Source organism: Paroedura picta, chromosome 12, assembly GCF_049243985.1.
Source record: "Paroedura picta isolate Pp20150507F chromosome 12, Ppicta_v3.0, whole genome shotgun sequence".
NCBI lineage: Eukaryota > Metazoa > Chordata > Lepidosauria > Squamata > Gekkonidae > Paroedura > Paroedura picta.
In genome coordinates, this window is record NC_135380.1 from 30,936,712 (window position 1) to 30,949,484 (window position 12,773).

Below are 12,773 nucleotides of genomic sequence, written 5' to 3' on the forward strand. Positions count from 1 at the left end.
ATCTAATCTAAATACATAAAAATAGCAATCATCTCTCACACGCCCAACTCAAGTTCTTTGGAGTCTTTGCTTGCCTGCCAAAGAACCCACAGGGACTCACTGCATGATTCATACAATTCATATGAATATCTCTTTCTCCATGTAGCTGTTAACAGGGCTGGGTCCGACTATTCTGAAGGGTTGCTTTCCTAGCTTCACAGGTTTCTCTCTCTTTCATGCACACACACACACATGCACACAAAGAGAGCAGGGCTGAACAACCTAACCCCCGCCTCATTTCCCAAGTGTAACCTTCCCTCTCTTCACAGCACCATTACACACACACACACCCCACTCCAAAGCTACTCCCATTCTTCTTTCGTTACTCAGATCAGCAATGAGACAGAGGTAGCTGTTTGGTATCACTGAAGCCTTACCTCTCACCAAGATGTAGCCCTGATATCACTTGGGGGAAGGCGGAGAAGTACCAAATGCCTCTAGTTCAGAATTGCCCACACCAGCTCCCCAGGGTCTCAGGCACAGAAAGGTCTTTTCTAGCACTTGTAACCTGAGCCCTTTCAAGGACATTCCTTAGGCATTCTGCATACAAAGCAGCTGCCACTGAGCCATGCGCCCCTCCCAACATGGTACAGAGTCAAAAATGTGTGTGCGTGAAACTATTCGGGTGTACTCTGATCAGCAGGACCATTTCTTTCCCCCATAATGTCATCAACCCACCACACCTATTGCTTTAATCCAATATGACGAGACCTACGCGGGTTGATTTTATATGCATGGATGAACTACACATTCTGATCAAGAACACAGAACCCCCCTAGGACTTACTTTGGAACTTGAGCAGAGCAAGTGACCATTTCTCCATGCCAAAAATCTCCCTGCAGACAGAAATCTAGGGAGAAGAGGTCTAGCATTTCCTTTTCCTTGACATGCTAAATTTCTGTCTGCAGGAGGCTTGGTTCTTAAACTAGGCATATTCACACCTGTGGCTCCCCACCAGCAATGCTGAAATGGATACAATCCAAAGCAGGTTAAATCATCTGGCTATTTCAGAATGTATAGAATTCCAGTTATAGCTAAGAATACACAAAATTGACACATGGATTGTCTTGCCTTTGGGTCTCAGGCCAGGAAAACCTCCGTAAAAGGGAACTTTGAGCAAAAAGCTGTACTAGCAGGCTTCCTCTGCCCAAAATTCTGTTTCCTCTCCTGAAGCTTCTCTATTGGTAGCTTTCTTGCTTAATCTTGCAGGACTTACAAAGTTCAGAGGCAAGGCTCAGATGCTGCTAAATGAGATAAATTCATGAGGTGGAAAGGGAAGGCAATTTTCACAAACAGGAACCAACAGGAAATGGCCACAGTGTCCTCCAACTCTGGGCAGATTGAGAAGGTTGTCCATCCTGACAGGAGGCTCAGCCAAGCAGTGCTGCTCAGATCATTCCTGTCTGCCCCCCAGGAACCTTCCTCATGAGTAAAAGGTTCAAACCATCCATGCCCCATTACCACTCCAAGTAACAGCTCTGAGTCCAATTCAGCCCATTGCTCTGGGAGGGGAAGTGGCATTGCCAAAGAGCAGCTAGCAAGGGAGTGAAGGTACTTACCACTCGAGTTTTGGGAGCTGCTGTTTGTTTCTTCAAAGTTGTTTTGCGTTTTGCTTTCCACTCTGCGGCTGAAAGCACTTTCTGCAGGGAGGGAGAATAGGGAAGACAAGGGGCCAGGTGAGTGATAGTCCAGAACAGAACAGAGCAAATCTTGGGCACTGAAAAGTATCATTGTTTTAATGACTCTCCATGTTTAATTTTAAAACTCCCTGCAAGGATAAAAATAGCTCAGCAAGGGAGTTGTGGTTCCTTGCAGGAAAGCTGTTTATGTAAGGAATTGTTTAATTCCCTTGCCATCTGACATGGTACAGTCTTGAGGGGGCAGAATGGACAACATTATTTCAGTCTGCTGCAGGAGAAACTATAGACCATGGTGACCTGCCCTGGACCTTCTCTAGCTCTTCCTGTGGGAATTTCAGGTAATACCACTAAACCCTTCTCCATTTGTACATAAAATTTATATTGGTAAGACTCCCGCTTCTTTTGAAATTCTCCTTTTCAGAACAGGCATCCCATCCTCACCCTATGCCTGGAAAGGGAATGACAATGAAGACTTCTGTGTGTACTGTAAGACCTGTAACTTTGTTTTAGGGGCAAGCCATCCTGATTCTCTCCCCAAAACCGCCTCTTCAGAACAACTACAGTCCTTACACTCGCATACAGTATTCTCCCAACTACCAATGTTGAGAATTTGTAAGCAATGAGACTATTTATAACTTTCAACAAAGCTGTGCCTTCAGAGCCCACCTCCATTATAACAGTTCCTGCCTATTTGCTAAGCTCTAGATCAGGGGTAGTCAACCTGTGGTCCTCCAGATGTTCATGAACTACAATTCCCATGAGCCCCGGCAAACGGTGGCAGGGGCTCATGGGAATTGTAGTTCATGAACATCTGGAGGACCACAGGTTGACTACCCCTGCTCTAGATGACCATCCATGAACTAAAGGAGATGAGCTAAGGGAAGAACTGACACCCTGTGAACTTCTGTCACAAAACTTTGCTTTCAGAAAAGGGTAACCCTGTAATGTTCAAGCCAGGCATGCTGAAAGCCACTACCCACAATAATCAAGAAAAGCAGCTGCAGGGCTGGTATCAGAGGTTCCCCTGTCCAGGGACTTGGCAAGGCCCACAGACTGCCAGGGAGCACAACCTCAATTAGAGGCAGGGCTGGCATCAGAGGTTCCCCTGGTCAGGCACTTGCCAAGGCCCACAATCCCAACTAGAGACAGTGGGTCACACTTTCATTCCCTAGCAGAGGAAGCAGAGTATGAAAGATTCACGTTGTGCCGTCTCTTTCACACCAGAAGCTCAAGCAATACTGCAGCAACTCTCCTTTGCTTCTGACATCACCAAATGCTAAAAGAAATACAAGACAGTCACACTCTGCAGTGAGGCAGGGCAGAAGGCAGCCCTGCCTTAGGACGGGGGTGAGGGGGGGAGAAAGAAAGGAAGCTGCAAAGGAAAGACTCAGGCACCCCCAGTGCCTAAAGCCCCGAAAACCCTGCAGCCACGGTCATCAGATGCCAAGACCTGATCACAAGGAACAGCTCTCCCTGTCGTGCAAAGATCTGTTGGACTATGGTCAGAGGACAGAACCCTGGCATAGTAGGTAAAACATATAGTTACAGCTTACCTACAAAGGATTGTTTGGAATCAGAAACCACCCCACACTTGAAACACAGTGTCCTTCCTGTAATGACTCGATTATATATCTATCTTCTGCTTGTATGAAGATTCCCCAGCCAAGCCCTGAGCAACACTCTGTGTTGCATTTAGTTTGTGATGTTCTCTGAAAGGATATTCAGGACAAAGGACAGCAAGCAATCGCTCTATCAACTGCTGCTGAAAGCTTTTCTGCTAGGTCCAATGCACTAAAGAAGAAAGAAGAAGAAGAAGAAGGAGGAGGAGGAGGAATTGGTTCTTATATGCCACTTTTCTCTGCCCGAAAGAGGCTCAAAGCAGCTTATAGTGGCCTTCCCTTTCCTCTCCCCACAACAGACACCCTGTGAGGTGGATGAGGCTGAGAGAGCCCTGATATCACTGCCCGGTCAGAACAGTTTTATCAGTGCCATGGCGAGCCCAAGGTCACCCAGCTGGCTGCATGTGGGGGAGCGCAGATTCAAACCCGGCTCACCAGATTAGAAGTCCACACTCCTAACCACTACACCAAGCTGGCTCCTCGTAAATACTGTTCCTCTCAACTCATTTTTGATTATTTCAAAGGGAGCTTTTATATCCTTTTAATGATTTTTTAAAGGAAAAAGACCTGAATCACCAGCAGATGTCCTCATTGTGACTATACTATCAATGAGTTTTCACCCCAGTCCACATAGAACTACCAACGTGCACCAAAGAGACTTCCTGGCCACACACAAGCAAGAATGCATTCATACACGCACCCTCTGAGCTGCAGAAGGCTCAATGTCTAGCCTCTAACAATCCAGATCTATGGAAATCAGAGTGCTGCATCTCAGACCTGATTCTGGTCTCCATGCACCCCTGTTCTCGCTGTTCATGTTATGGTTGTGAAAGAGGACACCCAGTGCAGTGTCTCTTGTGACCATCGTTCTAAGGCTGGGCTCTGCCTGGCCCGCTAACAGCCTAAGCATAGTTTTGTAGGCATACACTGCTTCACTTTACTATTAGCACTTTCAACTTAAAATCTTCATTCACTTCATCGAACAAGAGTCAGGCTGGAAATTTTGACACCGGTCTCTCTCTTGCATCAGGCAGAAATGGGTGGGTAAGGAGAAAAGAATCTAATTTTTTTTTCTTTTAAGTCTGACTTAGAACGTATACTTTGGACAGAAAAGGAATCTACCAGCCTCTTGCTTATTCTAGCACCTCATATGGAATTGGGAGGGTCACTCCCTCTAAGCTTTAGGAATGGAAAAGCCACCCTACAAGCTAGGGGGAGGGATCGAGGGGGTGACGGCAGCCATGCAACTGAGAGCAGCTGACAGTAGAAAGTGGAACTGGTACCTGTGGTGGCTTTGCTTCCTGGGGATCCAGAATTTGGAGCACGGAACATCTGGGACTGAGATGCCGGCGGGACACCGGTGGGAGTGCGGTGGAAGAGGGTGGAGCAGCGGATAATGGAAGCCGGCGGTTTTTTGCCTGATGAACTCGCTTCTGTCTTCACTGCCACGAAGAGTGGAGATCGAGAATATTCTGGATATGAACACTCAGAACTAGTGCCGGGACAGATAAATCAATTCCCAGAATCTGTGCCCACCTGCTAAGGTTTGTACTTTCCAAATCCCTTCACATTTTGGGGAAGGCTCCTTATACAATTGCAAACATCTCTGAAGCCACCCAACACCCTACAGGGCTGCATCCCACCTAGATCCCCCACCTTCCACATCCAACGTGCTCCAGACATTCAAGACCTCTCTGCACCTACAAAAACACTGTCTGGTTGCGAGGTGTGCTGAATTACAGACCATGAACAAACCGAAAGGCATACTGGATGCATATATGAGGCAGTCTTGTCTTCTCACATAATGGTACTGCCTGGTCTTGAGCATAACAGGCCTACCTTGGCTTAGCCTTCAAAAAAACAGGGGAAGGATGCAGAAATGGAATTCTCCTACAGTCGTAATAAAAATACTTTTTACAACTATGCATACCTTTAGGTCTTGCGTAAATTGAGTTAGACCAGCCAAGGAAGACCTAATTTATTTTTTTATTTAGGGAATTTTTATGTCACATCTCCTGGAGGACCCACCCAACCTGATTTATCTATTTGCTTCATTTATATCCTACTTTTATCCACAATGGGGATCCAAAGTGGCTTACATTGTTCTCTTCTTACAAAATAATGTAATAAAACATAGCATTATGTTATCAATTAAAACCCAGCCTTAAAAAAGAAAATACCCACAGAATGCAAAATAGCTAAGGAGCTTACAAGGAATTTAATAAACATTCAGACTAGAAAGCACAGTATAAAATTATTATAAAAAACCTGGGAAAACAACAACATTTTGACCTAGCACCTGAAAGGAATGTAGGCACCATACGGCCATCAGTGGGAGGGGCAATCCACAGACAAGTGCCACTACTGAAAAAGTCTCGCCTCGGGCTGCCAGCCACCTTTGCTCTGAAAAGTGGGGACACAGAGAGCATGGGTTGTGAGGCAGAGCTTACCTGGCAGTCTAAACCGGGCCCTACATCACTTAGGTCTTTAAAAGTAAGAACCAGCACTCTGAAAAGTTCCTAGAACCAAACAGGTCACCAGTACAGATCATGCAATGCCACAATAATTGCAGTCCCCAGGGTGCCATATTCTGGACCAATGAGCAACACTCTGTTCCTCCAATGTAATACTTAGATACTACTTTCCCACAGATACAGTTCCAACCTTCCCTGGAATACACCCCAGACTGGTCACTGCCAGAGGAATTCAGCCTTAAGAATCGCTTGAGATTTGCCTAGACACTGCAGGTGGCACTTGTCTAGCTGTGCTGGATTCTCCCTACACTCTCACACACACAAATCACAGAACAATGTCCTGGCAAAGCCTCACCTCACAGTGTCCTTATACAAAGCAGAACCACTTGTGTTACAAGGGGAGGAACAACATAGACCTATGAAGTTGAGAATCAGAGTATCACAACTACTTTACAGAGAGACTATTCCTACTGACATCCTTGCGGGGAAAGAGAGTTCAAGGTGGACAGAATGACAAGGAACCAGGACAACTTTGGGGAAAACAAGGCCCCCAGACCCTGCCTTTCCCCCACAAGGTCCTTCCCATTTTCCAAACAGGCCACAATCCCAACAGCACAAGCTGAGCACAAAGTGCACCTAGAAAACAATTTGACTAGCCATCTCTAGACCTTCTTTAAGCCAAAGCAATACCTATGTAGCCTCTCCATGCATTCTTGGTAAGACAATGCATTGGTAAGACAATGCAACCTCTCCCACCCAGCTTTTTCAACCCATCCCCTCTGCAAACTTTACACAGATACCTATCACCAAAGGTAATTTCCCATACAAACAGATAAAGACGAAAATGACATCCCAGCTTAAGTTTCTAGTCAAAGGTCAAAGCTGCCATTGGCTGTGATTCTTTATGAATTGGCTGTGATTCTTTATGAATGCAGAATGGTGACACTCTAGGCCTTGGCGTCTGTATGGTAAGAAAAAAGCCCTCTATTCACTTTGGAGGGAACATCCATTTCCATTTGAGACTGAATGTGCCAATGGAGACTGTGACAGCATTAGAAAAGGTCTCGCCCATTCAGCAGAAGCAAGCACACAAAGCAGGGTTGCTACTAGGGTTGTGCGTGGAGTCGTCTGTATCGGCTGCACACAACCCTAGTCGCTAACCCTGGGCCGAGAAATACTTGGAGCTTTGAGGGCTGGAGGCTGGGAAGTTAGGGGACGGAAAAGACCTCAGCAGGGTCTAATGCCAAAAAGTCCACCCCCAAAGCAGCCATTTTCTCCAGGATAACTGATCTTGATTGCTTGGAGAACAATTGTAATAGTAGGGAGATCCCCGGGTGCCACGTGGAGGTTGGCAGCCCTACACTTGAGGGAACAGGAAAGCCCGTTTGCAAAGGAAATCGTCTCTAAATACTACTTAACCAGCATGGCTTCATTGCAAACTGTACAGCAGGGGTCCCCAACCCCCGGTCCGCGGCCTGGTACTGGGCCGCAAAGGCCATCGGAGCGGGACGCCAGCGGCCGCGCCTGCCTCCCCCCCTGCAGCGATAGGGGGGAAAGAGGCCGGCGCGGCAGCCGGCTCACCAGCGACACTAACGTGCACGCGCGGAACTGCTGCGCGTTTGCGCCCCCTGGTGGCCAAAATGTGCATGCGCGGCAACTCTGCGCATGCGTGTTAGCGCCACCTGGTGGCCAAAACGCGCATGCGTGGCAGTTCCGCACGTGCGCGTTTTGAGCAACTGCGGCAGCCGGGCTGCTGGCTCTCCCCCACCCCTGGAGGTGGTCCCCGACCAGATGAAGGTTGGGGACCGCTGCTGTACAGGATGATAAAGTGGGAGAGTGATAATAATGATAATCAAAAGTGGCCTTAGCCACCCACTCAGAGAACAACTTGTTGAACACATGAAGCTGTTTTGTGTTGAATCAGACCACTGATTCATTGATGTCAGTGCTGCCTACTCAGATTGGCAGCGGCTCTCCAGAGTCTCAAGTGGAGGCTTTTCCATCTCACCTACCAAGGCCTGGTCTTATTAGCTAGAGGCACTGGGAACTGCACCTGGGGCCTTCTGCATACCGAGTAGCTGCTCTACCGCTCGGCCACAGAAAATGGTCCCTTTCACATCAATCACCATCTTTTCTTTTAAGATGATAAACTCTTGGGCGTCAACTCTTGTCTACCTCATGTTGACAAATGCTGCTGGCAACAGGTGCCTCCCAGAATCCTTCCCCCACGGCAGGCTTTCTCAACCGGGGCTTTGTGAAACCTAGGGGGTTTCTTGATGGCCCTGGAAGGGTTTCCCAAACGGATGTGAGTTAATGTTTTATATGTTTATTAAAACACGTGATAAACATTGATGCTTTAGGATGCTTTAGGATGCTTTGGGCTGATCCTGCGTTGAGCAGGGGGTTGGACTAGATGTCCTGTATGGCCCCTTCCAACTCTTTGATTCTATATGATTTATCGAGCGATGTGACTATATATGTCACATGAACAGAGGCCAAGACCTTTCCCTGATGTTACCTCCTGGGTTTTAGGACTCGGAGGACTAGTGCCTCTGAATGTGGAGGTTCCCTTCAGGCACCATGGCTAGTTGTCGTTGATATCCATCATGAATCTATATAACCCCCTTTTAAAGCTGTTTTCCTGGGGCCATCACTACATCCTCTGACAGTGAATTCCACATTTTAATCACTCTCTGTGAAAAGTACTTTTTCCTTTTGTCCTTCCTGAACCTACTGCTCATCAGTTTCATTGGATGCCTGATCTTGGGAGAAAAATTTCTCTTGTCAACTCTCTCTAACCCATGCATAATTTTATAAATGATCATGTCCCGTCCCCCCCAACCATTGCTTTTCTAAACTGAAAAGCCCCAGACTCTTTAGCCTTTCATCACGGGGAAAGTCTCCAACCCCTCCTCATCTTGGTGGCCCCCCTCTGTATTTTCCAGCTCTTTCGGAGATATGGGAACCAGAACTGTACACAGTATTCCAAATGAGTCTGCTCCACAGATCTATACAGGGGCATCATTACCGCATTGGCCATTTTATTCTCAGCCCCTTCCCTAATATTCCCTAACACAGAGTTTGCCTTTTCCACTGCTTCAGCACACGACTTTGACACCTGCACTGAGCTCTCTACTATGACCACAAGATCTTTTCTCCTCTCGGTCTCTGCAAGTTCAGACTCCATAAGCTTATCCCTGAAGTTAAGATTTTTTGTCCCAGTGTGCATCACCTGACACTTACCATCACTGAACTTTATTTGCCACTTTGTAATAAAGTGGTGCCTTTGGGGCACAAAATACAAGAAAACACAAAGCCAATTATGGTAACGGTGTGAAATTTGATAACATTTCCCCAAATATTGCAAAGATTTCCACAGGGAGGATTTTTATTTTATTTTAAGGGAAACTTCTCTCCTTATTCAACTGAGTCGGATCCATTTTTTAAAAAATCCTATGGAACAGAATGTCACCCTTAAACCTCACTGTACACAAAGAGGCTGCTTCTGGTACTTTGACTGTTTATCCTCTCTCTCTCTTTTTTCTTGTGCCCTTCCCTTTTGGGTTTGTAAATACAAAGATATACAATTGTTAAATTCCCCCCCCTCCAGTGCAGAAATTTGCTGTTGCCCCATTCCCCAAGGGAAAACTCTGACCTTTTTTAATTTCACTGATCACCCCTTTTCTCAGCAGTCGCCTCCTCGTCCACGGCAGCCACTTAGCAGTCCTCTTGCTCCCGTAAAGCCACGGAGTGGGCACCCATTCACAGTCCCACCCTTCTCCCGGTAGGGAGGGAGAACCCTCAACACATCACACATCTCCGTCAGATACTCACTGATCGGGGTGTGAAGCGCCACGTGCTCCTGGTAGGGAGTGTAGTACTTGTACTGCTTGCCACAGAATTCACATGTGTAGTTGCCAGTTTCTGGGAAGGAAAAAAAAACAAAAGCTCTGTGAGAAAGGGGAGTGGCCACAAGAGAAGCCCTGCTGTATCAGACCAAAAAGTCCCATCTAGTCCAGCACCCTGTTATCTGCAGTGGCCAACCAGATCTCCCAGAAGATTCACAAAGCCGGGAGACAGAGGTCAATGCCCCCCCCCCCAGTTTCCCCCCTCAGCAATTACTATCTACAGATGCATTACCTCTGAACATGGGGGTCCATTTGCCTATCAACTAAGCCTCTAGGAATCTGTCAAAGCCATCTTTGCTAGTGACCCATAAGTACATCTTATGGTGGTGAGTTACATAAAGTTAGGCATTGTGTGCAGAAATATATCTCTGCCTGTTCTGAATCTACAGCACATCAGCTTTCACTGGTTGACCCCAAATATTAGGGGAGGCAAAGTGAACTCAACCCATTTCCATCCCATTGTGCACACTTCTATAAACCCCTCCCTCCCCTGTACCCAATCTGCATGTACAAATTGAGGCCATTTCATTCTAAGAGGGCGCAAGGTCTATGAAAGCTCCATCCATGGGGCTTGACCACCAAATTAGGAACAGGGCTGTGTGAACAAGTCCCTGGTCTATACTAAAGTCATTCAAGAGCAGCTGCCGGACATTCTTGGATGCAAAACAAATTTCCCTGCTCCCACAGCAAGAACACTTAGCCACAAAGAGCAGATAACCCCTTTTCTTGAGTTGGGAAAACAAAAGATCAAGATGCAGCCAGACAAAGGATTGAGTGTGACTGTAAGAAGCTGCCTTAAAGTCAAGCAGTAGCATCATTTCTGGCTCTCCAAATCTCAGGCAAAGAAAGGTCTTATCCAACCCTACTACTTGAGATCTTTTAACTGGAGGTGCTAGGACTGGATCAGGGACTTTCAGCCCCTGAAGCTTAAGCACTAAGCTATAGTCCAGCCCCCAAGACTGCACCATTTTCATTAGACCAGATGGCAGATTTGGGAATTTAGCAGGGTCAGCATGAATGCTGGAGCACTAAGAAGGGCAAACTCTTCTTTGCAGAAATTCTTCTCCAAATTGGGATTGCATGATTATCTGCTCTTTTTTGCTTTACTCCATGTCCAATTTTCCAAGGGCCACCTTTGACAAAAACTCAGAAGGAGGGAGCAGCCTGAAGACCAGAGTAAGGAAGAACAAACTATGGTCAGAACACACTGTAAGATGTCCAAGCCCCACAGACAGTCTGGAGGTTTCGTCCAGGCTTTCTTGGGCATATGAAGTTTCAGAGGCTGGCTCCTCCTTTCCCCCTTAACAATGAACAATATGGCCAAGAGACATGCAGGTCTACAAGAGATGCATACGCCCAGCTCATTCGATCCCACCACCACCACCACCAAGGAGTTCAATGAATCTCCTTCACTTGGCTACAGCATCTAAAGATCCCAGCCCACAGCCCACTCTTTTTCTGAGTATGGTGGCAAAGGCCAGGCCTCACAAAACCCACACTGTATACTTCGAAAGCTGGTTAATTACTTAAGTTGCAAACTCGGTAAGTCATACTTGGACCAATCTTCTGAAACGGCTCAGGCTCCTCTTCTTTCACCTCATCCTTGGCGATGATTGTTTGGTCGTAGGGGTCTGGAAGAGAAAAGAAGCAGCCATAGGCTGGCAAGGTCCCTTCCGGCGGGAGCAATTGGCAAACACGTGAAAGTCATCCAAAGTCCAAAACTCTATTTACTTACAATGAAGTTTGAGTCCAGTGGCACGTTTAAGACCCACAAAGTTTTATTCAAGATATAAGCTCATATCATGAAAAAATCTTTCTTGGTCTTAAAGGTACCACTGGACTGGGGATCAACAACATGGCTGGGGATCAAGGATGGATTACAATCTCCCCTCCCCTTATTTTGCCCTGACAGCCACCATAGTCATGGTCATAGTCTTTATTATGGTACTAGAGTAGTAATTACAGCCACCACGTGTGATGTAGGTTAGTGTGAGAGAGACTGACTGGCCCAAGGTCATCCGGGACAAAGTAGGGATTTGAAGCTGGGGGGTCTCAGATCCTCGTCTGACATTCTAGCTGCAAATAAACTCTCCCCTTTATTTCCAGTTCAAATCTTTCACGCTGTCATCCTCTAGTATTAATTCCACTAGTGATTTCTCTACAAAGGGAGAGAGATTTCCCGAACTAATTCTTGCTTCCCCCTTGCTCCACCCCCCTCCACTGCCACGTGGAGCTCATTTTCCCCTTCCTGGGTCTAAGCTTGTTTGAAGTACGGCCCATTAACTGCTTAGATGCAAAGTACTTTATCGAATGAATGGACCGACTCAATTTAAATACAGTAGCATATTACCAGCAAAAGACACAAACATTTGTATTGATTCAATCTAACAGTGTTTGCACAATGAATTTGGAGCAGTGAAGAGGGGAAGGATATTGAAGGAAGTATGACAGAGCTTACAAATACAATACGGTACATGGAAGTGATCGCGTGCTGCTAGATTTCCTATCATTCCCTAGTACAAGGATACGCCAAAATGAAAGCCTGTGCCCTATGCCAAATAAAATAAGTGTGACCCACATCCCGATCCAGAAAGAGGCCTTAAAGGCAGGTGTTCCTTCACCTGCTTCCTCAATCCAACACAACCTTGATTTAAATTACTCCTCCCTGGTTTCTCCAGAACCTATAAATCTAGAACAACAGATGCCTGGGACCTCCTAAGGCTGCAAACTACGTGTGGGGGGGAGGCTCCTTCAGAAAAGAGACATCCATCTTTAACAAGAGTGCTGCAGAAGATAGAGGGGGGGGGTGCTACATCCAGTCACGTGGTAAATTTCAGTTCAAGTTCTTTTTTTTTTTTAAGTGTGACTGCCTATAAGTAGTGCCAAAGCACCAAAGGGGAACTCACAATAAGACTCGAGGCTCTTGCCTGAGACCTGAATCTCTGCTGCACACCTAAAAAACATGATTTGGAAGGGAAGGGGGATAAAGCAGAAGGGAAAGTATGCTTAAACCATTATTTGGGCATGGGCATCTGCTTCCTAGCTTTGGCATGAGAAGCCTGCTGAGGGAAGAGAAGGGGAAGGGGAAGGGGA

General features: G+C 46.6%; 1 protein-coding gene across 16 annotated transcripts in view; it reads right to left on the bottom strand.

Annotated features, from left to right (window-relative positions):
- Positions 1-12,773, bottom strand: part of ZNF618 (zinc finger protein 618) — a 191,090-nt gene that overhangs the window by 19,255 nt on the left and 159,062 nt on the right. For 12 of the 16 annotated variants that reach the window (XM_077305168.1, XM_077305167.1, XM_077305166.1 and 9 more), the window contains 4 exons: positions 11,207-11,311; positions 9,607-9,696; positions 4,582-4,770; positions 1,599-1,679 (listed from right to left, as the gene is read on the bottom strand). In XM_077305168.1, coding sequence (XP_077161283.1) covers positions 1,599-1,679; positions 4,582-4,770; positions 9,607-9,696; positions 11,207-11,311 — 465 coding nt within the window. The remainder of the gene's footprint in view (positions 1-1,598; positions 1,680-4,581; positions 4,771-9,606; positions 9,697-11,206; positions 11,312-12,773) is intronic. The other 4 variants (XM_077305172.1, XM_077305158.1, XM_077305161.1 and 1 more) reach the window with 3 other exon arrangements.